Raw genomic sequence first — 24,994 nt, forward strand, 5'->3', positions numbered from 1 at the left:
CGTATTTGGACTGTGGAAGGAAACTGGAGATGCCCACACAGACAACATGTAAAGTCCGCTCAGAAAGGACCCTTGTTGGAATCAAACCAGGGTCACTGATGCTGTGAGACAGAATATACCATTGAAATGTACCGTAAAGAAAAGCCACATGCCCAAAAATGCAACTGCAAAGATGTATGAGTTATCCATGTAATGTGGGAATTTTATATAGTAAATGATATATTCAACTATTAAATACAATCAAATTTGTCAAAATACAAAATAAATTGTGGTATAGTATCCACACAAATACGCAGCAGGACAAAATACGGAAAAAAATACAGGTTGAATATTTATATAACAAGGTTCACTCTTGACGAAATTACACTGTAACAACCCCAGGTTGTTGTGTAACTGCATACTGATCCCATACAAGGCAAACGCTTCCCTGGCAGTATTTAATTGTTACCAGTTAATAAAACTGGTAAGCTTTATGAGCAAACTGTTTCTGGCCTAGACAGGAGAGGAAAACCCAGTTACTTGAGGGGAATTTTTTCATGCTATAAGAAGAGGAAGTGTCTTGATAAGTTCGTTGCTACGTGTGCAACAGAAATGGGAAGTATTAAGCGGGCAGGAAAAAACAAATCCACAACTCAAAGCAACAGAACTGCTGCAAATGTAAACCGCAGGGTTTAACGAAGTGTATTTTTTTCTTGTTTTGTTTTTTTTTTTTTGTCAGTGCAGGTGCACCTCAAGTGGTGGACCCAACTTTACAGGAGACAGGACAACTGAGAAACATATGTAAAGATGACCGAGTCACTGGAGAAAACTACAGATGCCCCCTTGCCTCTTGTTGAAGACAACTCCGGCCTAGACGAGAAGAGAAGGAGTATTACAGGCTCAAGTGAGTTACACTGGAACGATAAAGGTCTACCGGAAAAGCTGCAGAGAGGTATGGAGACCCTACGAGTCAACCGAGAACTGACTGACGTGACACTGTGTGTTCAGGGACACGCTTTCCCGTGTCACAGGGCCATTCTTGCTGCTGCCAGTCAGTACTTCAGGTAGAAATGTTTGATTATGAGTAAAATTTAAAATTATGGCACTTCCTGTTCAGCTACAACTATGTTTTTGTGTGCTCAGGGCAATGTTTTGCAGTGGCCTGAGGGAGAGCCACGAGGAACAAGTAGAAATAAAAGGGTTGGACAGTGGGACGATGCAGACACTCCTGCAGTACACCTACACCAGCCAAGCATACTTCACATACTCAAATGTCCAGAGGGTGTTAGAGGCTGCCAGTCAGTTCCAGGTAAACAGTATAGCACATTAAATTAAATTTAATGGGCAACTTAAATACCCAACATCTGTTACACATAAAGCACCCGTGTCAATCCAGACCACATTTATTTCATTTTTTCACATTATTGTTCAGTTTCCTTTAGCTTAAATATTTATTCTGTAAACCATCTGAGTATCATTAAATTTACTTTAGAATAATTACAATTATTATAAATAATCAAGTATAAATATTATCACAAATAATGAAATGCTAAATTACAGCAGATATAGAAGTACAGCCTTGAAAAATGATTGCAGATAAAAGTAAGCCAGTCAGTAACTTTATTATTTTTTTAAACAATTTTACATTTTACCAATTTCTGTTCTAATTGTGATGGATTTTATTGGCAATCACATTCTGTATTACCAGAATTACTCATTAACAGTATCCAATCATGTTATCTATATCTATTCTTTATTTATTTTCAGGAAAATGGGTCAAAGTAATGAAATTAAAAAAAATAAGGATGTTAACAAACACACATGATCATGTAGTTAATTTACATCAGCAAATCTATAGGTGAAATAAAGGAATAGGGAAACTTGTTGATTTATCAACAAAGACTTTAGAAGAGCGTTGCCCTCATTGTTAATCTGCTGTCATGTTTATTAATGTACCTACAATTTGACAGGACATTTATTGGCTTCCCCTGTTTACAGCATGACACACATCTTGCTGGCTAAGAGATGTGTATCTCTAAAAAGGAAGTGAAAGTTGCATTCTTGTTTACACTTAGGATAAGTTTTCCATATTGGTTCAAATTAACTTAAACACAGCTGTCATACAAAACACATGAGGCAGGTGTTTTGGGTTCCTCTAAAACTGTAAAGGCGAAAGCCGGGTTTTATATGAGGGAAGCTTTAAGAACTTATTTTTAAAAAGTCATGTCATATTAAAAGGCTGCCAAAAGCCGATGTACAGATGGGTGATTTTGATATGTTCTTTTAGATTTTATTTAAAAAAAAAAAACATAAAAAAAAAATATTGCAACTTCTTATAACAGAAGTTTGAGACATTATTTCAGAATAAAGTAGATATTTAAATGTAATTAAATGCAGTTGTACGTGCGTGTGTGTGTATTTATGTGTGTTTGGATAGACTATACACACTCACAAAGTAATTAAGGTAACTTTTATTTTGTGATGAACTGTATTTTAACATTTTTTTTATCATTTTCAAACACAAGTTTTGAGGCTAGGATTTAATTGTTGTATCCATTAATTAATAGAGAACTGAAGTGTATGGGGGAATGGCTTTGAAAGCACCGTAACATTTAGGATGCTATTTCAGATCCCATGTTACAAAAAAGATGCTGCTCATTAATGAAAGTCATAATCTATTTCGAGCGGATTATCTGTTTGTGCTCTCAGTTCTTTTATATCGCGCTCTTGAATTCAAATTGATAGCAACTGATATTTCAATCTGTTTTTAAAATGTTATTAAACTTTTTGTATCTATTTGTTTTCTTGTTTAAACTACATGGCAACGTTGTGTTTTGCAGTTCGTACGTGTGGTGGATGCTTGTGCTGGCTTTCTGACCAAATCTATGGATCTAGAGAGTTGTATTGGCGTCCTCAATCTGGCTGAAAACCATGCCCTGCCATCTTTGAAGACAAGTGCTCAGGACTTCATCACATCTCAGTTCTCCCAAGTAGCCCTGCTGCCGGATTTCCTGGAATTACCAGCGGAATCACTGGAGACAATCCTGCAGAGAGATGATCTTGATGTTAAGTTTGAGGAGTGTGTTTTTGAAGCACTCATGCGCTGGATAAGAGCTCAGCAGGATCAGCGTTTTCCTCTACTGGCCAGGCTGCTTTCATGTATTCGACTGCCATTACTGGAGCCGGCCTATTTTGTGGAGAAAGTGGAGTCTGATGAGTTGGTTCGCTGCTGTAGTGAGGCTTTCCCTTTGCTGCAAGAGGCCCGCATCTTCCATCTCTCTGGTCAAGAGGTCAGTATATTTGGTGTGGTACAAAAGTATCAATTTACTGTTTCATACTGGATCCCTGTCTATCCCAGTGTTTTATCATCTCCTATTTTTTGACTGGTTTAATATGTTTTAGGTGGTCTCAGAGCGCACCAAGCCAAGGATGAAGCTTTTTCTGTCAGAGGTGTTTCTGATTATCGGAGGCTGTGCCAAAGATGAATGCTTCGTATCCACCGTCACATGCTTGGACCCGTTACGACGCAGCAGGCTTGAGGTTGCCAGAATGCCAATTACAGAAATGGAGGATGAGTCCCAGAACAAAAAATGGGTGGAGTTCTCTTGCATAACCTTTCGCAATGAGGTGTATATATCAGGTGAGAAATTTTACTGAAAGCTTTTTATATGGAAAGGCCTTGTGCGATGTGATTTCTCTTGTAAAATATTAATTTTCATTGGATAGTTAAGGGCATTAAATACTAGTAGGAATTGACCTAATATGTAGCGAACAAAAAAAAAAAATGAAAATAGAAATAAAACAACTATGGGATTGTAACATTAAATCACAAACATTTAGTCAATGTTTTTCCCCTCTGATAGAGAAACAAACATCTCTATGGTTTTGTTACAGCTCAGTAATACTCATATTATGAAACTTACTGGGTCATTGGCAAGCAAGATTTGAATCTTGCTCAATCAGGCGCTTTGTCAGATTTTGTGTCACAAAGGGTTCTGCAGAGAACTAGTGTTTCAACTGAGGAATATAACATTTTCTCTGTCAATGTAGGAGGTAAAGAGACAAAACAAGATGTTTGGAAATATAACGGTGCACTAGACAAGTGGATCCAGCTTGAACCGTTGATAACTGGTCGCTGGAGGCACAAGATGGCGGTCCACAGTGGGAAAGTGTATGCAATGGGTGGATTTGATGGAGTTCAGCGACTGGACTGTGTTGAGGCCTATGACCCGTTCCACAATCGCTGGATGCAGGTGAAACTAGACTGCTGACACGTAACTTGAGACACACACTTGTGTGCGTGTGTGTGTGTGAGTGAGTGAGTGAGTGTGTGTGTGCCACTTCTACAGGTCAATAACCAGTAATCTTCACGAAGAAGATACTGCCATGCACAGAAGATGTCAAAATATTATGCCATTCAATGGTTTCCACTTCAAAGTGGCCAAACGATCAATTCCTGCTGGATTTTAGACGTTATTTGTAACTCTGAAATTAGGGATCCTATTTTTTTGCATCCAGGTGGGGCTGCAAACTAGGGATGTGTTGTACAGAAAAAAGAAAAAATTAACAGCAAAAAAATGTCAACAAAACAGATTATCATCATTTATAGAGGACTTTATTTTTTACATTGACGTCGATATATTTCATGATATTTGCTATACATATTTATGTATTGTCCAGCTATATTCTCACCATTATTTTAAAGTGTACAGCATAGCTGTCAAACTCTGGCCCATAGGCCGAATTTGGCCCGCACTGTAATTATATTTGGCCCGCAAAGCCATACCAAATGACTATTAGAGCTGTCCCGACGGTACAGTCTACAGTGCATGCACCGCTAATTCTACAAATCCCAGAATTTTCTGCTGGTGTTTTGGCACAAAAATCACAACAGGACCCATAAACGCCCTCTCCTCTGTGTACAGTAGTCATAGCGACCTTATGCTAATACTGGCACCCTGCTACTTAGGCAGAAAACAGGATTTTGGATGTGTGCACTATAAATTTATAGTATTAAACTATGCCCGTTCCATATTTAGTTTTTAAGAAAAACTTGTTTGGGTCCATATGAAAACATTCATTATTATATCTGGAGGAAGATTTTTTTCAATAAATATCAATGTTGGCCCACAACTTTGTCCCAGTTATGAATTTTGGCCCACTGTGTATTTGAGTTTGACACCCCTGGTGTACAGCTTATATAGCTGACATATAAATGTCTTTTTTCCTTCGCTTTACCTCATTTAACTTCACGCAGGTGGCTCCTCTTGCAGTAGGCGTGAGCTCCTTTGCAGCTGCAAGCTTTGACAGATGGATATTTGTGATTGGTGGGGGACCAAATGGAAAACTGGCAACCGATAAGGTTCAGTGCTGGGAACCTACAATGGACCGCTGGGAGCTGCGGTCGCCCATGCCCATAGAAACTAAATGCACTAATGCAGTCAGCTTCAAGAATTGCATCTATGTAGTGGGTAAGTTGGTGTTTAGTGAGAGTATGAATAGTCAATGACCTCAGTATAAATTCTCTTAAAAGCCAATTCAATCAAACTTTTTTGTTCGCCCAATTGATGGCAGCGGCGAGATGTGAATGGAAGTATTTAAGACGCTTTCTTATTCATGTCCAATCCTCTAATTGTCGTCCAAGGAGGTGCCATGCAGGCCATTTACTGCTATTCTCCGCTGTCTGACTCCTGGTCGGTCGTGACTCGCCTCGGGGAAAGGGCAAGTTGCGCCATCGCTGCCTGCAGCAACAAGCTCTTCATCACCGGAGGCCGGGACAACAAAAACCAAGTAATCTCCACAGTGATGTGCTGGGATGAGGAGCAAAGACTGTTGACGGAGGAATGTGTCTTACCCATGGGAGTGTCACACCATGGAAGTGTCACACTCATGAAGTCCTACTCGCACATTCATAGAGTAGTGCCTTCTTCACAGAGCCAATGACAATGGGTGCGGTAAACACTGTTTTTATTTTTCAACGCTTGAAAATTAGATGCCAGTTGCATTTGATAGCTCAGTTTATAAGGGTAACTCTTTGGAAAAATGAGCTTACCCTAGGGTTGAGTCCAACATACGGAGACAATCCTTATCCTAAATGTTTTATTTTAAATCCTCAGAGAAGTGACTAATTAATTTAACTAGCATTGTGAACCTCAATGTACCAAAAAACAATAGATGTACAAAGTGAAAGGGCAGGATGCTGTGCTCTTTCAAAAACAACTCACACTTGAATATTCAATTACCGACTTTCAGTCTTGTGTTGTCTTGGAAGAAAAAGACAGATGGGTTACTAGCCCATTCGTAAAATTACCAAACTGATTAAACCATATCAGCTATTCATATTTAATTATAGCAGAAAACTTTGAAATGTTCATACTTTCATGTTGCAAAAAAAAAAAATGTCAGCAGAACAAGTCATACAATACTAATATAGTCAATAAAAATAAAGAAAATTTACATGACCAGATAAGCAAATAAACAAATATGCAACTCATTTTCCCTGCTCAGTGAATTTTGCTATCAAGTGGTGAACCCTCATTTTGGCGTTGTTATGTATGTATTCATGTATGTGTGTATTTAATTATATAGTCATTTGCTCATTCATTTCCATTTTTTTATGTACAATTTCATCTGTGTGAAATTCGAAATGACGCCAAAGAAAATTTGCAATATATTTCAATATATATTGCATACATATTGCAATATATATAGTATTTCAGTTGAACTAGATTTTCAAACTATAAAATTGGATGGACTCTATGTCCTATATCTTTCTTTTGGGTCGTAAAATATTGCAGAAGTGCTCAACATCAAACGAGCCCTTCACTAGTACCAGTAATAATAATAGTGGTAGTTGTTTTTTTGTACTAGTTAGACAAAACTGCCAGATTTGTAAATGTTTATTGTAATTATTATTGTAGTACCGCTGCGCTCTTATTGTGAAGGAATCTAAAAGTGAGACTCCGGAAACACTCAGGTGTTGAACCACCTGCTTCGAGTGAAATCAGTTTTGAAATACACCCTGGCCTGGAGAAAAACACGCAGTTTTCTCCGTGTGGACTTTTAAGCCTGTCTGGGCGTGTTTACTCAAAAGAATAATTTGACAAAGAAGAAAGAAGATCGTATTTTTCTGCGCTTCACCTGCGGGAAGCGAGAGTCCGCCGAGCTGCTCCAGCTGCCATGATTCATCGACACATCTCAACCTATTTTTTCTGCAGTGTCGCTTTGGGTATGTTGTCTGTTGTTTGTGTGTGTGTGTGTTTTTTTTTTTTTTGTTTGTTTTGTTTTTTTTTCAATTTATTTTCTCACTGTTTTTCTTCCTAATGTTTGCGTTCTAGCGCGGTTCTGAAAGCCGCTGTGCAAAGAACTTCAGGCTGTCCTGGAGTGTCTCCAAACTGTAATGACTGTTGAAAGAGCTGGTTTAGAAACTTTCTTCAACTTCTCATCTTCATGTCCACTTTAAACAAGCACACCCTTGTTGACATTTAATCTCAAATCTGCCTCTATTTCTTCTAGTTTTCCCTCTTATTGTTGTGTTGGACTGAATGCTATTTGATAGGTTTGAAAAGGTTTATCTACGTGACCTACTTTTCTTTCTGGTTGCAGGTCAGTTGTCCTTTTAGTCCACAAATGGCATTTACTTTCAAAAGCACATGGCTTGTAATTTCCCCCATGAATGAGTATTCAATTATTTGAATTGGCACTCCTTAGTCAAGTCAAGTCAAGTCAGGTCAAGTCAAGTAAGAATTTTTTGATCATGGCCCCAAAGCACTGAACAGTTGTCTTATGACACATTATATGTGGGGCAGCATTGGACTGCACTCTTTCCAAAAAATTGTAGCGAGTCACAAATGTTGGGGTTTAACGTGATGTTTGATTTCTGTGTGATTTTGGGGGTCGCTGGGAATTTTGTGGGTGTGGTTTGGCCTGCAATTTTACCTGGAATTGAGCGGGAACAGTTGTATTGCAGGCTTGTGTGGCGTGGCTGTGGCCAACGACAGCTATTGTTCATTAAATAGACGTTTTACTGTTGCAAGCATGACTAAAATGCTACAGTATTTAGAGCAGGGGTGTCAAAGTTATTTTCACAGAAGGCCAGATCAGCATAATGGTTGCCCTCAAAGGGCACCATGAAACGGAAACTGCATAAATGAAACTAAATGTAATGTGAATGTGGTCATTGGTATTTCTCAATTCCACTTGTTGAAAATGGCATTGATGCGGATACACTGCGATCTAATGGCGGGATGCCATCGCCTCATGGGTAACATGATCGGTACGAATTGTGGAAAATGTAGTTTATGGTCAATGCACGTGTTTGACTTATTTATTTTAAGACAATCAGACCTTTTAAGATGTTCTGGCGGGCCACATAAAATGACGTGGGGGGCCACATTTGGCCTGCGGGCCTTGAGTTTGACACCTGTAATTTTGAGAAACCCTGCATTGGCTCATGATCGGAGTTTGGTTACAGCCAAGGAAACACTGCCTTTTACCGGGCAGCAATTTGGACAGATACAAGGTCAATGTGGGCGGCCTTCTGTCACTACCAGATGGAGTAGAAATATATATATGTATAAAGAGAGAGAAGAATAGAAACATAGCAAGCAGGAGTGTAATAGAGACAGGGAGGGTATGAGGGTTGGGATGGTGGGCGGGAATAGTCATTCTAATAATAATAGTGGTGCCAAGAGTTACTGGTAATTATTTACATGATGTAGTCATAGGTTTAATATTCATAAAAGAAAATAACAAAGGTTGGATCACCTGAAAGACTCTGCAGTTGACAAAACCTAGGCCCTTGGGAACCTGTGAAATGAGTCCAGGGAGGTGATTGTTTTGACCCAAACTATGAATTGAATTAGAGAAATTAGAATAAAAGGCAACTTGAATTATAGAGATGGTTGGATTACATGACTTGTTTATTTATTTCTAAATTTGAGTGACAGCACCTCAAAATCTTAAAAAAGTCATGGCTCAACAAAAGTGTAAATTTTTTTTTTTTTTTTTTTTTTTTTTGTGTTTTTCTCCTCCCTAATTTGGTCCTATTTGTCTTTAAAAAAAACAAAAAAAAAAACCGTTCCAAATCACCTTGCAAGTGACACCAGGCACGGTTACAGTACATCTTTGATACCAAAAGCAAACAAGTTACCTGTGACTAACAGATCGTCCTGTCTCAAAATACAATTAGGTGGTAACAATTAAGATCCACGAATAGTAGTCCGGAATTCAAGAGGTTATTTCTCAGATGAAGGAGCACTTGTCATCACCATGACAACCCATACAGTTGCAGCCTCCCCGCTGGTTCGGATCAGCTAATTTGTCGACTTTCTCGTCAACACTTGCTTTTGATCTAATTCCTATTTCAACACTTCCCTGCCAAAGTAAGCCTTTCGTTTTTGCTTTACAGTTTGAATCAAACGTTGCAGTCAAAGCTCGGTGCTGCAGTTCACTAATCAGACAGCCTTCGAATTTACTTCCATCTATCTGCTACTTCCCCAAACTTATCCAGAGGGATGTAAAAAAATACTGAGCACTTACTGGAAGTACTTTGATAACTGGAGTATTAATCATTCAGACTGAAAAATGGCGAAAAAACGGGATATTGTTTTCCACCTCCATTATACACATCAGGGATCACCGTGTCCACCCAGTGCACATCTTCTGGTGCTTGCTGCACATCTGATTCATCATTACAATCACCCAAAAGGGATTCTCAGTACACATAAAGCTCATACACACGGCTCACATAGGCATATTCAAAATAGATATATACAAAGTGAATGAAATGTTTTCCTAATGGAAATCAGGCATGAATGGATACTCAACATATACATACACATACACACACGCGCTCACACATATATATATGTGTGTGTGTGTGTATGCTCACATGTATACACAAACGGGTGTGGGTGTATATATATAAATATATATATATAAGACAGCAGAATAAAAAATTCTACTGAAGCAAATTCAGACACAAAATCTTTGTTTTTTATTATTAAAAATCATTAAAAATTATTAATTTTTTTTGTTTGTTTGTTTTTTTTGTTTTTTTTTTTGCATGACACATCTACAAGAAAAGTGATAGAGCATGCTATAATTCAGTATATTCTTGAAGGTCAGCCAGTTCCCAGTGTGCTCCAATGACGTTAGAGCAGGTTATCCAAAAGTTATCAGCTTGAGAATGCACTGCCTGCCTGTTCAAGTTGACTTTTCCAGTCGGAGTCAGGGTTGCTCCATAAAGCTGAAAATCCACACTGATATCTTGAGAGGAGACAAAGACTCCTCTAAATGACAGAGCTTTGGTAATCCTGGATGTATAATAAAGCGTACGCATTCCTTGAAATTTAGTGGATTTTTTTTTTTTTTAAATTGCATCATCTTTTGCTTTCTTTGTCATGATAAACTACTCCATTACCATTGGCTTTGACAGCATTTGTTCTTTGTTGAAGAAATATTGATGCTGTGTGCTCATTTTCCAAGCGTCATCAAAAACAAGAAAATTAGGGAGAATAGCAATAAAATCACAACAAATTTTTATATATCTTTAGTCCATATTTACCAATGAACCCACTATTTTATAATTTTTGATTACAATATTTCTTAATACTGATTAAATTATTTTCTCCACAATTGATCACATGCATCAATATTCAATTATTTGTCTATATTTACTAATTGATATGAATAAAAGGCCATTTCACTTCTCCATCCAATGGATGACTGACAGGACTGCTGCAATAGAGATTTGAACTGTTCCGATAATAGAAATACTTCCATGCTACATATTCACCATGCTTAAAATTCCTTATTCGTGCCAGGGTTTTTTGTGTTTAATCACTGGGACCTGAAACTGTTGATCTTCCCTTCAACATAAACTCTCTCACACAATAGACCTTACATATCTACAACTTTAATCTTATTCTCAGTCGCAGGACAGGTTCCGGAGTATGTCCTCAAAGGCCAGGAGATCAACATTGTGCCATCCATCTCTGGAGAGCCCGATTTTATACGCTGGACACATAATGGTAGCCCGGTGGTCGAGTTTAATGGCATGGAAGAAGTTGTGTTCGGCCGGTACAAGAACAGAATCACTCTGGATTGGACCTCAGCAGAACTCACTGTCTCAGAAGTCACATCGGAAGATAGAGGGATCTATGAAGTGGAAGCAGACATTAATAAACGCCTGCAGTATTCAAGTCACACATTGGAGGTCATAGGTAAGTTCACGCCTGGGGATCACCTTCAGGTACATTTTAGAAATCTAAAATGTCGCATTGTTTCTCACCAGGGTTTTAAGGCAGAGGCCCTGTCGACAAAATTCATGAATATCTTTTATTTTCTTGCTTTAAGCTGTGAGGATAAAAGCGTGCTGAGACAATTCTCACATTTCATTCAGTGTTTTTTTTTTTTTTTTTTTGTCAACTGAGTTTGTATTGGCAGTTTCTACGGTAATAGTTTTCTGTGTAATAGCCTTTTTCCCTTTTGAATATGAAATAACACCTCAATATCATTTTTTGCTATGGTGAATTAAGGGGATTATATTTTGTAATTATAATTGCATTGACAGATTATTAGCGGTTTTATTTTTCAAATAAATAATCACAGCTTGGTTTTGTTTTTACTAGAAGTGTTGTTTTTGTTAGTCAATAGCAAACCCTAATGTTACTGTAACAAAATAGAATAAATGACACATTTTTCTATATCAGTATCAGAGTGCTACACTTTTTAAAATTTAAACCCCTTTAATATTCTGGAATAATTAGTTGCCTATAAAATTCACTTTAAAATAATTGATTACATCTTTTTTTTTTTAAGACCGAGTCACCAAACCCACAATATCCTGTGAGGTTCATGACAGCAATAACACATCTGGAATCCAGGCCACCCTCGATTGTTCTGCAGATGCCAAACGTGCGCAACCTTTAAAATTTGAATGGAGCTCAAATGGAAAGATGGAGCCTGGTTCAAAGTTGTTAATATCTCTGGGCGGTAAACACGATGATGAAGTGTACACTTGTAATGTGAGCAACCCCCTGACTACTGAGGGAGCTACATTTTCTGCAAGGGATTGCTATCATGGTGAGAAGCATGGTTTACTTTCTTTTTTATAATGTGATTTTTTTTTTGTCATTTCAGCCATTTGTGACCATATAAACTTGTTACATTGAATATTCTTGTAATCGAGTCACCATGACCAATGTTTTTAAGTAACCGCACTGACAATAATACTCACAGCGGCATTTATGCTTAGCCAGAAACTTAAATATTTCAACCAAGCTATGACTAGTCCTTTCTGGTGCTACCATTATGAAAGTGAATATCCTTTGCATAAGAAAGCCTAATCATAATAAAAAAATATTTTGCTGATGGATTTCTCTTTAGAAACACAGTTTCAAGGTGAACAACAAAATGAATACATCCTTTTTATTATGATGTAACCATTGAGGCTAATGTTAAAATGCAAAGTATTTCAATGCTTTTTTTAGAGTGAATAAGTATGTATTCAGAGAGTTTTAATATTTCTTGACAGTTTCAAGTCCATCCATCGAACTAATTGTCAGCCTTGTCATCCTTGCACTCATTTTGGCTGTCCTTGTCCTGGGCTTTGTGTTCCGCAAGAAACTCAAAGGTAGGTTTTGACTAACTGAAGAGAGGTAGTTTAAATGTAAAGGCTATATTTCCATTTAAGGATTCAAAGTGCCTCCACAAATCCTTGAAACACATAACAGATTTTGCTAAAAGGCCTTTGCTCTTTCAGCCTGCTTGGATAAAGAAAAGAAAAGTGACTTGGAAAAGCAGATCCCTGCTGATACAACAGGTGAGACTACCAATATTTACATTGCTCACTCTCAGAGATTCTTCTGCAAGTAACACGCTTCTGAAATTAATCCTCAATCAATACGTGAATTTTTAACCATCAACTGTTTACTAATCTTTGACTATTGTATTCATCAACTTAAGCATTAAATGTTTGGAGCTTCCTGTAAGAGGTTATTTTTTGTTTAAGAAATCAAGTTTGTTTATTTTTAGCCCTCAATGTACTATGCTGCTATATATGTAACTAATTTAGTCTTTAATTCTGTTTTTTACTGAGCAATTATATGTTTTATGGTTTATCTGCTGATTAACACAATAAACTTGATGATTGCTATTTTGAAGCAGTTTATTATGCTTTGGTTTAATTTTCTCATTCCGGCATCTGTCTGGTGGGTTGATTAAAAGAAAAAAAAGAGAAACATAATATAATATAATATATGTGTGTGTGTGTGTGTGTGTATATATATATATATATATATATATATATATATATATATATAATTTATTTTTTTGTGTGTCTGTTGTATATCAGGGTCAAACAATGAAGAGAATCAGGGCGAGGAAAGTATTTGTCTCCTTCATAGTGCACCCACACTTCCCTCCAATCATCAGCTTCGCCCTTTTATACTAAATGAAAGGGATGTTGAGCATCATGACCCAAAAAGCAGCCAGAGACAAGGCTCACAATCAGATCCTTCACAAGGTAATTTCTGCTCATTGTTAAACTCTATGACCGAGGTTGTATATTAGATTCGAGGCTTTAGACAGAATCATCCTAACTTTCACTGTCGCTTAGAAACATGTGACCCCATAGAAGCTCTAAAGTTTGATCAGAAGGCTTGTTGTAAAGAGAGCATGTCCGATAGTATAAGTTAACTGCTCAGTTAATTTGTGAAAATGAAGATGAAAAAAAATCTTGGCTTCGTTAACATTATTTAAAAAAAATGCAAAGATCACATCCTAAAATGGTTGGTAGACAACATTGTGTCATGAATTTTGTTAATAAAATATTAACAGTAGGTTTAGCTCTTTTCTATATTTTTTCATATAGTTCATCACTGTTATAGTATGTGTGAAGCTCTAAATTATGGTGTGTATAGCGAGTGACAAAACTGATTCAATAGGACATCAGTAAATGTGATTTATTTATTTATTTATTCATTTATTTTTTATTTTGTGAAATGTGAAAACATGAAATGTGATTGACAGTTAACTTTTAAAATTACTCCTGCTTTAAGTTTAACAAATGCCTTTGCTGGGAGGTTTGATTTGCTCTGTGGCTTTTTTTGAACAGGATGCAAATGTGTTATTTTAATTTTCCTCTTAATACAGAGCCTCTTGTCGCTGGCAATGATGACAAAGATGCAGGTTCGGCTGAGTTGACCGACTCTGAAGAAGCCCTGCAAAGCAACTCATTTGACCTGCAGAAAACGAGTGAAATTGACACTGCTGCTCCTGTTGAAGACCTCGGTGAGTGAGGTCATCACCCTCAGCTGCTGGATAAGCCATACAATCTAGAACAGTCTACAATGGGATGGTATTTTTCCTAATTACACTGTATTTTCATACATGGTCTGACCTTTGAAATTTTAATTTATGTTTCTTACTGTGATTTTAGTTCAGCTATGTAGTCAATATTTATTTCTACCCAAAGACCACCTCCTGCATTCAATTTCAAAAATGCTGCTGTTGGGCCCCTCACTTATTTGTAAGTAGTTTTTAGCTGGGTCATGACATTTCCAGAAATTTAGGATTATGTTTGTGTTTAAAACAGTGAAAGCATTTCTTTGACTTGCGAATCTGTTAAGAACTGCCGTGCAGAGAGTGTAAACATTTGCCTGGCAACATGCCATGCATGACTAAGGTATTGGTTTTTCTGTTGAATGACACTCTTTTGTATGTAGAATTGTAATATTTTATGTCACATAAAAAGGGCATTGTTCGCCCTTTGATTTTTTTTTGTTTGGGATATAATGTGTAACACAATGTCTAGGTTTTAACTTTCCATTTTGCTGTTTTTTTCCTGTTTGGATATTTGTAGATGTGATGACTTGAATAAGAAATTGAAAACAAATAAGTGTTTGCCCTTGCAATGTAGACATGTAAAATCAGGAAATGCCTTTTTCTAATTATACACTGAACACCTGCCAGCATTTTGTCTGGTTAAAGTCTAGGTCCACTAGATGAAACTTTAATACCCATAGATTATAGAGCATGGCATCTGATACGCACTTGTTTTATTGTCTTTTTTTTCCGGGAGCATGTAAGATAAGAAAACATTTCTATTTCCTAGCTCAAAGATCACTTCGCAATTTGAATACGACTGTTGTTTTTTTTTTGTTCATTCAATGGTGTTCAGGGAAGTACCTAAAGGAAACAACAGCAGCAAAAAAAATCAAATAGTTTTAAGTGAAACCTGCACTTGCAGTTGAGTGAGCAATACTGACCTTTATTCATATTTTCTTTTTTTCTCCTGTTTTAGGATCAGACATGGAGGCAGATGAGGGCAGGCAATCAACACCAGTCAGTGATGGTGTTCCTCTGAGTGTGCTGTCTAATCATAGCAGTTTGAAACTGCAAGAAGACAGTAATTCAGTGAGTACAGAGAAAAATGTCACAGAATGTGACTCATCGGGAGATGACGACAATCTGTACACCTCTCCTGAACAGAACATCTCAGATTTAGACATATTGGAGGTAGAATTACAAGAAGGAGATTTTAACCACCAGGAAATGGACACAACTGTTGCAAGGCAGGTAAAAGAATGTAACAGTGAAAGACACCAGGAAGTAAAAGATGTTCCAGGACAGCAGGAACAACCTGAAGGTGAGGAAGAGACCACCATTTTGGCAAATCCTGACAACTGTAACCCAATCTTGTGCGAAGTACCTCCAGTCACTGCTGCTGCAGATCTAGATGGAGAAAAAGAGGGTGTAGGCAGACATGAACCTGAAGAACCAGCAACAAGGGAAGAAGAAGGTCATATAAGATAAGATAAACTTTATTTCTCTCCATAGGGGAAATTCTTTTGTCAGGTGTCAGGTTTTGTCAAGGTGATGGTGAAATAGTCAAACAGAAAAATGGTACCCGAGGATGAGCCGGGGCCAAATCAGTCTTGAGAGGGCTGAATGAATAACTGAAAGGTGAAGTAGTTGAATTTCTTTCTTTTGAGTGCATAACACAGAAGAAGAGTGAAATTGAACAGAACCGGATGGCAACATATTTGTGCAATGAGACAGAAGAACCTGGATTGAACTGTGAGGTCTTATAATAGGGGTTCTGCTTAGTTCTAGAAAAAAAAAAACATGGATTAAAAGTGAAGAAGAACACCAAGAAAGAAAAACATAGCCAAGTATTGCAAATCACAAGTAGATTAAAGTTTACAATTTTTTAAAACTGTTTCTTCTAAGAAATGTATGAACAAGCTCTGCAATGATACAGCATTGAACTTTTTAGCATCTTATTTTGAACAAAGTAACAATATACATATAGTTGTATTTGTTAAATCAAGTACCAGTATCTTCATGACTAAACTGAAAAAATATCCATTTCCATGCTCATTAACACTTAATAGTTGTTAAGCTCTTAAAAAAAAATGTAAAAAAGCAGGTCAAGGAAGAACAGATTAGATATTAAGAAGCAGTATAATGAAATATATAAGTTGAAAAGCAACTGATCCAGGATAAACTCAACCTCTCACCCAGTTTCTGCTTGTGATTGGTTTCAGCGCCCCTAGCAGCCTGGTGTGCAGGATAGGCAGTGTAGATTATGAATAAAAATTAATTTATTGTTTTGCACTGTAAGAGAGAACTGCATTTTACAATGTTAAGTACAAAAGAAGTCTCCTACAAGCTGTCAAAGCCTTGGGGTGTGTTTGACAAGAGCCACCTTGAAATCTAACAATGAGACGATGACAGAAGTCAGCATACCAGTCAGCGGTGACTGGTAACACCCAGTGTTTGTTGTGATTTGGTATGATTGTTTGCAATGTTGGGATCGGTCATACGAATCAACGGAGATTGATAAACTGGAGATTGTTTTTCCCAATAATATTTGGGTTTTTTTGGATGAACAAAACCTTTTTATGTCACATGTTTATTTCATATATCAAAAGATTGCAATTGATGATAATGATGATGAATGATTGTTGTTTGTAAAATGTGTTTGACTGGCGAGGGTCCAGGGTGTACCCTGCCTAAAACCCAATGACAGCCAAGATAGGCACTATGAATTATTAATATATGAATAATGATCAATAGGCTACTTTCCATATATGCACAAATCATAGACTTTATAAACTTATGAGTGCTGCTGCTATATAGCAAAACTGTTTATCTCATGAATTTCAAATCACAACCTTCCTCAGAATTGAAACACAACGTTGAATATTAATGAGTTTTGTAAGTTTTGTGACCCTCAAAACTGAAGGTGATATGGAAATTGAGAGATTAAGAAGATATAAATAACTTGTACTTTTTAATACATGAAAGGCTTAAAAGTATTGATTCTTTAAGCTTACAAGATAGAGTATCTTCCATGAGACATTTAAGATCAAAAAGACGGTTTATTAACAGATAAACATTCCTTATTTACAAAGCTTCTTTTACCTCACTCATTTTTGGATTGATTGGTTTTATACTAAGAAATGACTGAGAATTTTACATCTGTCAAAGCTCAGGATGTTTTTGTTGTTACCCATTTATTATATGAGATGTATAGTGCCTCTGTGTTGTAATGTTTCAACATGTGCCTGCCTTTTCTTTTTAATGATTGACTCACTGTATATTTTGATAATGAAAACTTTTTAATATTTGTAACTCAACATACTGATTTTGAGTGTAAGTAGTATTTTTTTTTATTTACATCAGATCAAAAACTTAATTTCAAATGTTTGTAGATGTAACTTTTGAGGATTTGCTGTATTTTAAATTAAAACTGAGAAATGGAGGAACCATACAATGGGGGATGAACGCTGATGGGGTGAAAAAAAAAAGGGGGGGACATAGGTTTCCGAAGTTAATGTTCAGTCATGTGACTCTGAAGCAATTGAGTGTTAGATTCTGTTATTTTGCTGTTTGCATAAAGGCGGTGAGGAGTGCTTCCTCCCAAGTCTCCCACACATTTTGTGTACCAACTGTAGCAGTATGTCTATATTCACTTCAGTGATCCATTTTTTATGGATCAACACTTGAGTGTTCTTTTCAATTCTTATTTGTCAACCTATTCTTCTTGAGTTAGACCACCATAATGGGGCTGCTGCATTTAACTGTAAGAATATGTTTGCATCAGTAGGGGGCAGTGTTTATTAGTCCATGCTTGTTACCATAAAGGGATTTTCAAAATATGACTAGAAATGGATATTGGGGGGGTGGGGGGTGGACTTCATTTTTCGTGAAGCAGGATGACATAGAATTGCCTTATCGTTTTGATATAATGTGTGTAAAAAGCAATTGTGAGCATATATTGTGCAGGAGAGAGTTTTTTTAAAAGATAAAAAGAAGTACTTTTTATTTATTTTTATTCATTTATTTATTTTCAGATAAATCAGTTGTACACCCCAAGGCCATATCTAGGGAACAACAGAAAAAAGAAAAGAAAAAAAAAAAAGCTGTCAAATAAAACATCCTCAGTCACATTAATCTAAATTAAACAGGTTAATCGACTACCGGCTGACAGGTTGCATAGATTTTTCCTCCTGGTAGGCCATGCGAAAGAGTCACGCATGATTAGTTTAACCTCTCAGTCACAGAGGAATCTGTGATCCACTGCCACCTGACCCAGAGGTTCAAGGCACAGGCTGAGAATGAATGCTATCATATTTCTGTGGTCACAACAAATACCAAGGGGTTATTAGAGTATTGAATTATTTGTGGCTGTGGCTCCTCATCTGAGGGTCAAAATGTGGTTCCACTGAGACAGTTGATGTGTTGATGGCAGCAGGAGATCTCTCATCATTGCTCTGATGTTTCTGTGGAGCCAGTATGGGTTTATATCCCAGCTCTGGTAGGATGATTAACCAGCTGTAGGCTCTTTGGAGTTTATCAAGGTTTTTTGAGAACATGGTGGTGACATGGCAGCCACACAGCTGGTCTGGTATTCAAGATGAAACGTTTCCTATTCTGTCTAGTGGGGTGTAATGTCCCTTCAAATACTGGACCAATTACTATTTTCCCCCCTGATAGTAGAGGTCCTTTATAGTGCCGTTGCACAAAGAGAGGCCACCCTCCAGAGTTGCCTTTTATACCGGGTTGATTAGCATGCTGGGTTGTTTAAATTGCCTCCTAGAGGGCTGACGTGAAATCGAACAATATCCTCTGACTTTAGAGGGGAGCCCCATAGCTCCTCATTTAATTTTATGCACGTTTAGGGCTGAGCCTTGGCACTGCAACCTCTGAGGAAGCGAGGGCCTCAGGAGGCCGGATCCGGGTAAGTCAGGACAAATCAATTAATAACAGCTCAATACTGGTCTTGGCTCCTTGTGGTCCATACTGAAATGTGACAGAGTGACCTAGGCACCCAACAGAATGATGTGACTAAATTGGTATTTGTGGTTGGGAGACTATAATAATAACGGGATAATATCCTTTTCCTATTTCTATAAAGGACCTATTAAAATTTGATTTGTCTTTGAGTAGAGTTTTTAATGTGTAAGGACTAATGACCAGCATTGTTTGTCATTTTATTTATTACTCTGCATTAAGCAACATTTCCGTCTTGGCTACTAAGTTTAATGACTGTGTTTAGTCCAACTCAGTGTGTATGCTGCTATTTTTCTGTTAACATTGAGTCATCTTATAAAATTAAACTGTGCCTAAGGCAAAAGTATTATAATACCCATGGCAATAACCAAAACTGTGGAAACATTTATCAATACACTTCTTTTATATATAAATGTTACCACTGTTGCACATAAATCTTAATGGCAAATATAGTTTTAGCTACAATGGGATGCACAATGTAACACAATAGTGCACCACATTTAATGCCTTTCCTGCAGGCGTTATTCTCAGCCACATTTTCTTTTGGCTGTTTCTGTCTTTGCTAATGACTTTGGATTATTACTTTGTGTGTGCGTGTGTGTGTGTGTGTGTGTGGTGGGGGGGGCTTTCCCTCTTACACAGAATTAGGTTTTGTGCTGATTGGGCAATCCTGAATAGCATTAAATAATGTAGCCACTGAAAGTAGCAGTACTTTTTGAATATAGTAATTATTTGTGATACATTATTTTTGTAAGGAACAACCCCAAGATTTGAAGTATATCTTGTACTTGTGTGATATTAAATTATTATTCGAGTGATATTTAATACGAATACAATGTTTTCATCCCACCACAGCCGTGAAACCTTATGTAAGGATGAGATTTTTGTTTGAGTAACGCAGGATTTTTTATACACACGCCATGTTGCTATGCTGTTCACATTTGGTGACACACTGTATAAACACTGGTTATGAGACCTCCAGGTTTGAATGAAGGTGTGTATGTCAGCAGCCATGTTTGCATGAGTGGTGGTGGATTTCTTAGCTTGGAGCTAATTACAGATACCCTTTGTGGCCTGGTTGCAGTTTGAAGCTCAGTCATATCCTGTACGTTTCTCCAACAGCTTGGCAGTGATTTACCTCTTAAGCATAAATCGTTAAGTCAGAAAGTAAACATTTTCCTCAATGTGGCCAGGAAAAATCTTTTAAGTATTTACATGTTTTCACTGCACTTTCTTTTTTCTTTGGGGAAAGCTTTCATCTTCGTGGTAGGAACACAAAACATGGCGCATTTTGAGTTTTTGTCTAAGCAGCACAGGCAAGCTGTATGACATAGAGCTTAAGAGACTCTCTAGATTTTCTCTAAAATATCTAAAAAATTAGCTTTACTCTCGTTAGCTGGGCAAGTGGCAGAGCCTTCTCGTACGTGCAGGTCTTTGAGTCCGTAACTTCTGTCCGGGCTGGAATTTTTCTAAAATTAGGACTCTGGAAAGGTTGCTATGAATTTACTTGTGTTCCTTCTCACTAAAAGAAGACTCCTGATGAGTTTGTTGATTTTCCTCAACATGACATTGGCACTTTGTGGAAAGTTGCTTTTATTGTCTTGGACTACAACCATGGCTTGCCTTTTGATGTGCAAAAACAAAACAAAATAAAAAACAATGGAAAAGGCGTGTTTTTCCTACGATGCCTCCATCTAACAATTTACAAACTCTGAACAATAATATTTTTGTGCCATGATCCAGATAGTAAGAGGAAAAAGCCCATCTTGCGTATGCAGCAAGAATCTGGTGACGCGCTCCAGATACTTAGCCTTCCAGAATGAATGGCAGCCAATGGCATTGATTGCTTGATCAAACTTGAACTGCATTTGGGAAGCAAGATTTTGGCAGTTGTTTGTTGGTAATATCGTCAAATTTTGACAATATAAATGTAGATGTTTTGCCACTTATCAAAATCATGAAGTCTTTAGCGTCATTCTAGCCACTTCATTGAATAAAAATAAGAGATGTTTATGTTTTGTTTTGTTTTTTTCTTTCCAAAGTCAACAATCCCTTGATGAGTGAAATCACTGCACCCAGTGGTTTTGTCAAAAAGTTCTGGCTAGATACATTTCTGTGACTCACAAAGTTCCATTATTGTTTTATTATGTGAATATTAGTCAGATGTACTGAAACGCTTACTGGACTTGTTGGAACTGAGTATCAAATTTCAGAACGTTTGCCAAAAAGGATGCTATTGATTACCATAGGCCATACCATCGTTCACTGCGTGACGCTAACAGCCAGGTGGGAGGTTTTTACCTGCGTACTTCAGAAGCAAGGAGAGCATTCCTTTTTTTTATCATGTGTTATAGATCGATTTCCCCACAGAAAGCTATAAGAGCGACTGTAAGGCAATCCGCTGGACCTACCGAGCGTCACTGAACCGTGCATGTGTCTGTATGTCGCTGTTGTTCTTAAGTCATTTGTGAGGAAAATCCACTGACCTGCTACCATCTGGCCTGTGAATCCAGCACAAGGAAAAACTGCTATTGCTGTCATTCATAAACGTCTTGGTGCATTTACAACAAGAACAACTCATCATCTGGTTTCTGCTCTTTTGTTTGAAACAGCCAACACCATATGATGCTATTTGTCAAAGTCAAATGCCACACAAGTCAATAATTCCTCTTGACTCCACATAGGCACGGCTATCACAAAATCTTATGTTTTCTATTTGACTGCATATTAAATTTAATTCACTCCTGGGTGGAAAATGTGTGCGTCGCCCATCTCAACATCCTTTCAGCACCATGGACAGACAGTTTCTGAGACGCAAAGGGGATCTCTTTGTTTTTGTTTTCTGTTGTCATGCGTTTGCGTCTCTATAAGGGCTCCTCAACAGCCGAGTTGCACAGTTCAGAGATTTGTCGGCTCTTTATTTGAACAAGCTGCCTGTCAAAGTGCCACACTGACGTATCTCTACTTGTGCACTTGCAAATCCTGACATAATTCTCTTGTGGCAAAATGGAAAACACTTGCAGCATATTGCCTGCCTAGTATTGTCTGATGGGAAGACTAAAGCCAATCTAAACAAAGTTCAGTCTCTCCAGCTCGCAGTTGGTCGATGGGGAGACCACCAGAGGGGAACAGCTCGCTCAGCTATGTCATCAGATCACGTTATCATTGATCTCAGTCCTCCTCCTCCTCCTCCGTCTGTCCTTGCCTTCCTGACTGCACAGCTTTTTTTTTTTTTTTTTTTAATTTCTCATGGCTTACAGTTGCCTCTCATCTCTCCAGTGAAATAACAAATTGTGATCACTTCAGCAGAATTCCACTCGAGTGTACTGAAATGCACTGTTTTTGTTCCAAATTTTAAATATAATTACCGAGACTTGACTTTTACAGCTCGTGGGAACTGTTGCCAGTGTTTTGGTGCAGTGGAGACCATGCAGGGCGGCTTTGTTCACACTATTTATTGCATGAATTATAAGATCATTTGAAGAGCCCGTTGTCAGAACATCCCTTCTAACTTGGCCACATTTCCAAGGATGTTCTGTAAAATATTCCATAAGCATAAACAAATGCCGTATGATGTCACATAAAGGATGGTTTATGCTTTTTTTTTCTTTTTTCATTTGACACACATTTATAATGTGCTTTGGTTAACTGTTTGATTTTATTTTATACCAACCTAATAAGATAAATGCAATTACAACATCATTTGAAAGACCGAAACAACATTTAAGTGAAGTTGTTCTGTCATGACATATGTCCTACGGCAACAAAATGTCATTACCCACTGAAAGGATTGAAAGTAATATGTAAATGATTGAGTTAAATGTGGTTGAATCAGTCAAATTGATTCAGAAATTTGGGGACAATTGTGGCTGCTTCAGATTTTCATGAAAATTAAATGTTACCAAAACACGATGTACAACACTATTTCATGAAAATGAGATGTTACCAAAACAAGATGTCCTACACATTTGTTGGCTCTGTTGTGGTTAATGTGAAGTCTGAATATCTCCAAATGCTCTCCATATGTCTGGCAGCTCCACTGACCGGTCTTGCTTCAGCATGCCATTTTAGTCTTCCAAATGTTCTGCGGTGTTGTACTTTAATTTTATATGAGTTTCACAACAGTAAAAATGATAGTGAGACCAAACAAGGACAAAGGTATCTACATCTAGCGCCCAAAATATGAAACATATTGCTGTGGTATCTCAAAATCTGGGGAAGAAGCTTCCTATATAGTCTTTATTGTTGAGCGCATTAAAAGTATGACAAAACACTTGCTGTCAAATCCTCTTGTACGTGAAAGCCAACGTTACTGCAAAGTGTTATATTTGTTTATTTGCATCAGCTCAGCTTGATGGCAGAGTCACCTGCTTCCCAGATCTCTCTGTGAAGGAATGATTCGTACAGACGGCAGCACAGATTGTACTCGCGATTGCTAAAAATAACTTGGCCAATTGGGCGTTGTACAAGATTATACGCACATATATGCACAGGGAGTGCATAAGTGTTCGTGCATTAGCCTGTGTGCACATAAGCATGGTCTGCTAGTGTGTCCAAATGCCTGCCTAATGTGGACGTAGTCTTGAGTTGTTTCTTTCCTCCCATGGTGGGCCTCTCTGAGCCAGATGGATGGTCTCAGCCATGTGTCAGAGAGATGACAGCTGGCTGCCCCGGCCTCTCCTGGCCAAGGGTCTGGATCCTGTCCTCTGACAGCTCCTGACAGCTCCTGATGGGTGACACGTCTACTGCTCCCCCCACCCAAAAGCTTGCATCATGGAAACTAGTGGGCTGCTGTGAAATCAGTGATGTCTCACAGTGTGCTTTAATGAAATGTAAATGATATGAGCCACACCCCGGTGAGATGACGCCTGTACGCATACATGTACTAAAGGAAGTAGCCACCCTGATAATTAAATCATTAGACCATTTCAATGGCTGTAAAACCATTTTACAGAGGAACGGAGTAATAGCTTGTCCAATCTGACATAAGACAACAGGTCAGGCGTCATACTGAATTTTTAAAAATATTTCATAAAAAGTCATTAAATAAGCTTAAACTGTCACAAAATTGCTAACGAAAGCATTAAATCACACTTAACTACAGTAGCTTGCTTCACCTCGGCACCCTAAAACACCCCCCACCCTTTAAATCTTTTTTTTTTTTTTTATTGTCTCACTTTTCTTCCTAAATGGTCCTCCATTAGAGACGACTTGTTAGAGAGCGCGATGATAAGCTGTGGCTGCGCCAGGGTACTTTGAAAAGATATGTCATTGTTTGCAGCTCCGATGTAGCGAGCCACAGTCATTGACAGGACAGAGACCGGGCTATGCTAACCTGAGCCTGCTGGGTTCTGTGTTAATGAGACAGCTCTGCAGGGATGGGAGGAACACACACGGAGCAACTCAGGAGATGTCTGCTGGCCTCCCAAAGGTAATTCCATTAAATTAAAAGCAGACTGCATGCTAGTCATTGTTGTATCAAGGGGTGAGGATGAATAGTGATGGGGTTGTATTTCAACATACCTCCCCGGGCTCTTATTATGGGACTGAGATGAGAGGAGGCAGAGGTACCTTGTTCAGACACTCCCTGCCGATGTTCTTTCTTTCCCAATTATCCATGACTAGAATGACTTGTGTACCACTTGCGGTGTCACACGTTTCTGAACAGACATTTTATCCCATCAAGGCCTTTTCACGTTACGGGCTAAAC

General features: G+C 37.9%; 2 protein-coding genes across 2 annotated transcripts; both read left to right on the plus strand.

Moving 5' to 3' along the window:
- Nucleotides 1–649: 649 nt before the first annotated feature.
- klhl6 (kelch-like family member 6) lies at nucleotides 650–6,774 on the plus strand. The gene is made up of 7 exons (XM_086145590.1): nucleotides 650–1,043; nucleotides 1,123–1,288; nucleotides 2,820–3,269; nucleotides 3,382–3,619; nucleotides 4,030–4,232; nucleotides 5,237–5,450; nucleotides 5,624–6,774. Exons 1-7 carry the CDS (start codon nucleotides 787–789, stop codon nucleotides 5,920–5,922), a joined length of 1,827 nt encoding a protein of 608 aa, XP_086001716.1. The 5' UTR covers nucleotides 650–786; the 3' UTR covers nucleotides 5,923–6,774.
- Nucleotides 6,775–7,010: 236 nt separating this feature from the next.
- On the plus strand, nucleotides 7,011–17,627 carry LOC147234910 (uncharacterized). Its single transcript, XM_086145591.1, has 8 exons — nucleotides 7,011–7,207; nucleotides 10,914–11,204; nucleotides 11,803–12,066; nucleotides 12,518–12,616; nucleotides 12,746–12,805; nucleotides 13,337–13,507; nucleotides 14,137–14,274; nucleotides 15,287–17,627. The coding sequence occupies exons 1-8, from the start codon at nucleotides 7,159–7,161 to the stop codon at nucleotides 15,796–15,798; spliced, it is 1,584 nt and encodes a 527-aa protein (XP_086001717.1). The 5' UTR covers nucleotides 7,011–7,158; the 3' UTR covers nucleotides 15,799–17,627.
- Nucleotides 17,628–24,994: the final 7,367 nt, after the last annotated feature.

The sequence above is a fragment of the Fistularia commersonii genome, chromosome 4 (assembly GCF_037954325.1).
Source record: "Fistularia commersonii isolate RoL2024-O1a breed Wild chromosome 4, RoL_Fcom_v1.0, whole genome shotgun sequence".
In the NCBI taxonomy this organism is placed as follows: domain Eukaryota; kingdom Metazoa; phylum Chordata; class Actinopteri; order Syngnathiformes; family Fistulariidae; genus Fistularia; species Fistularia commersonii.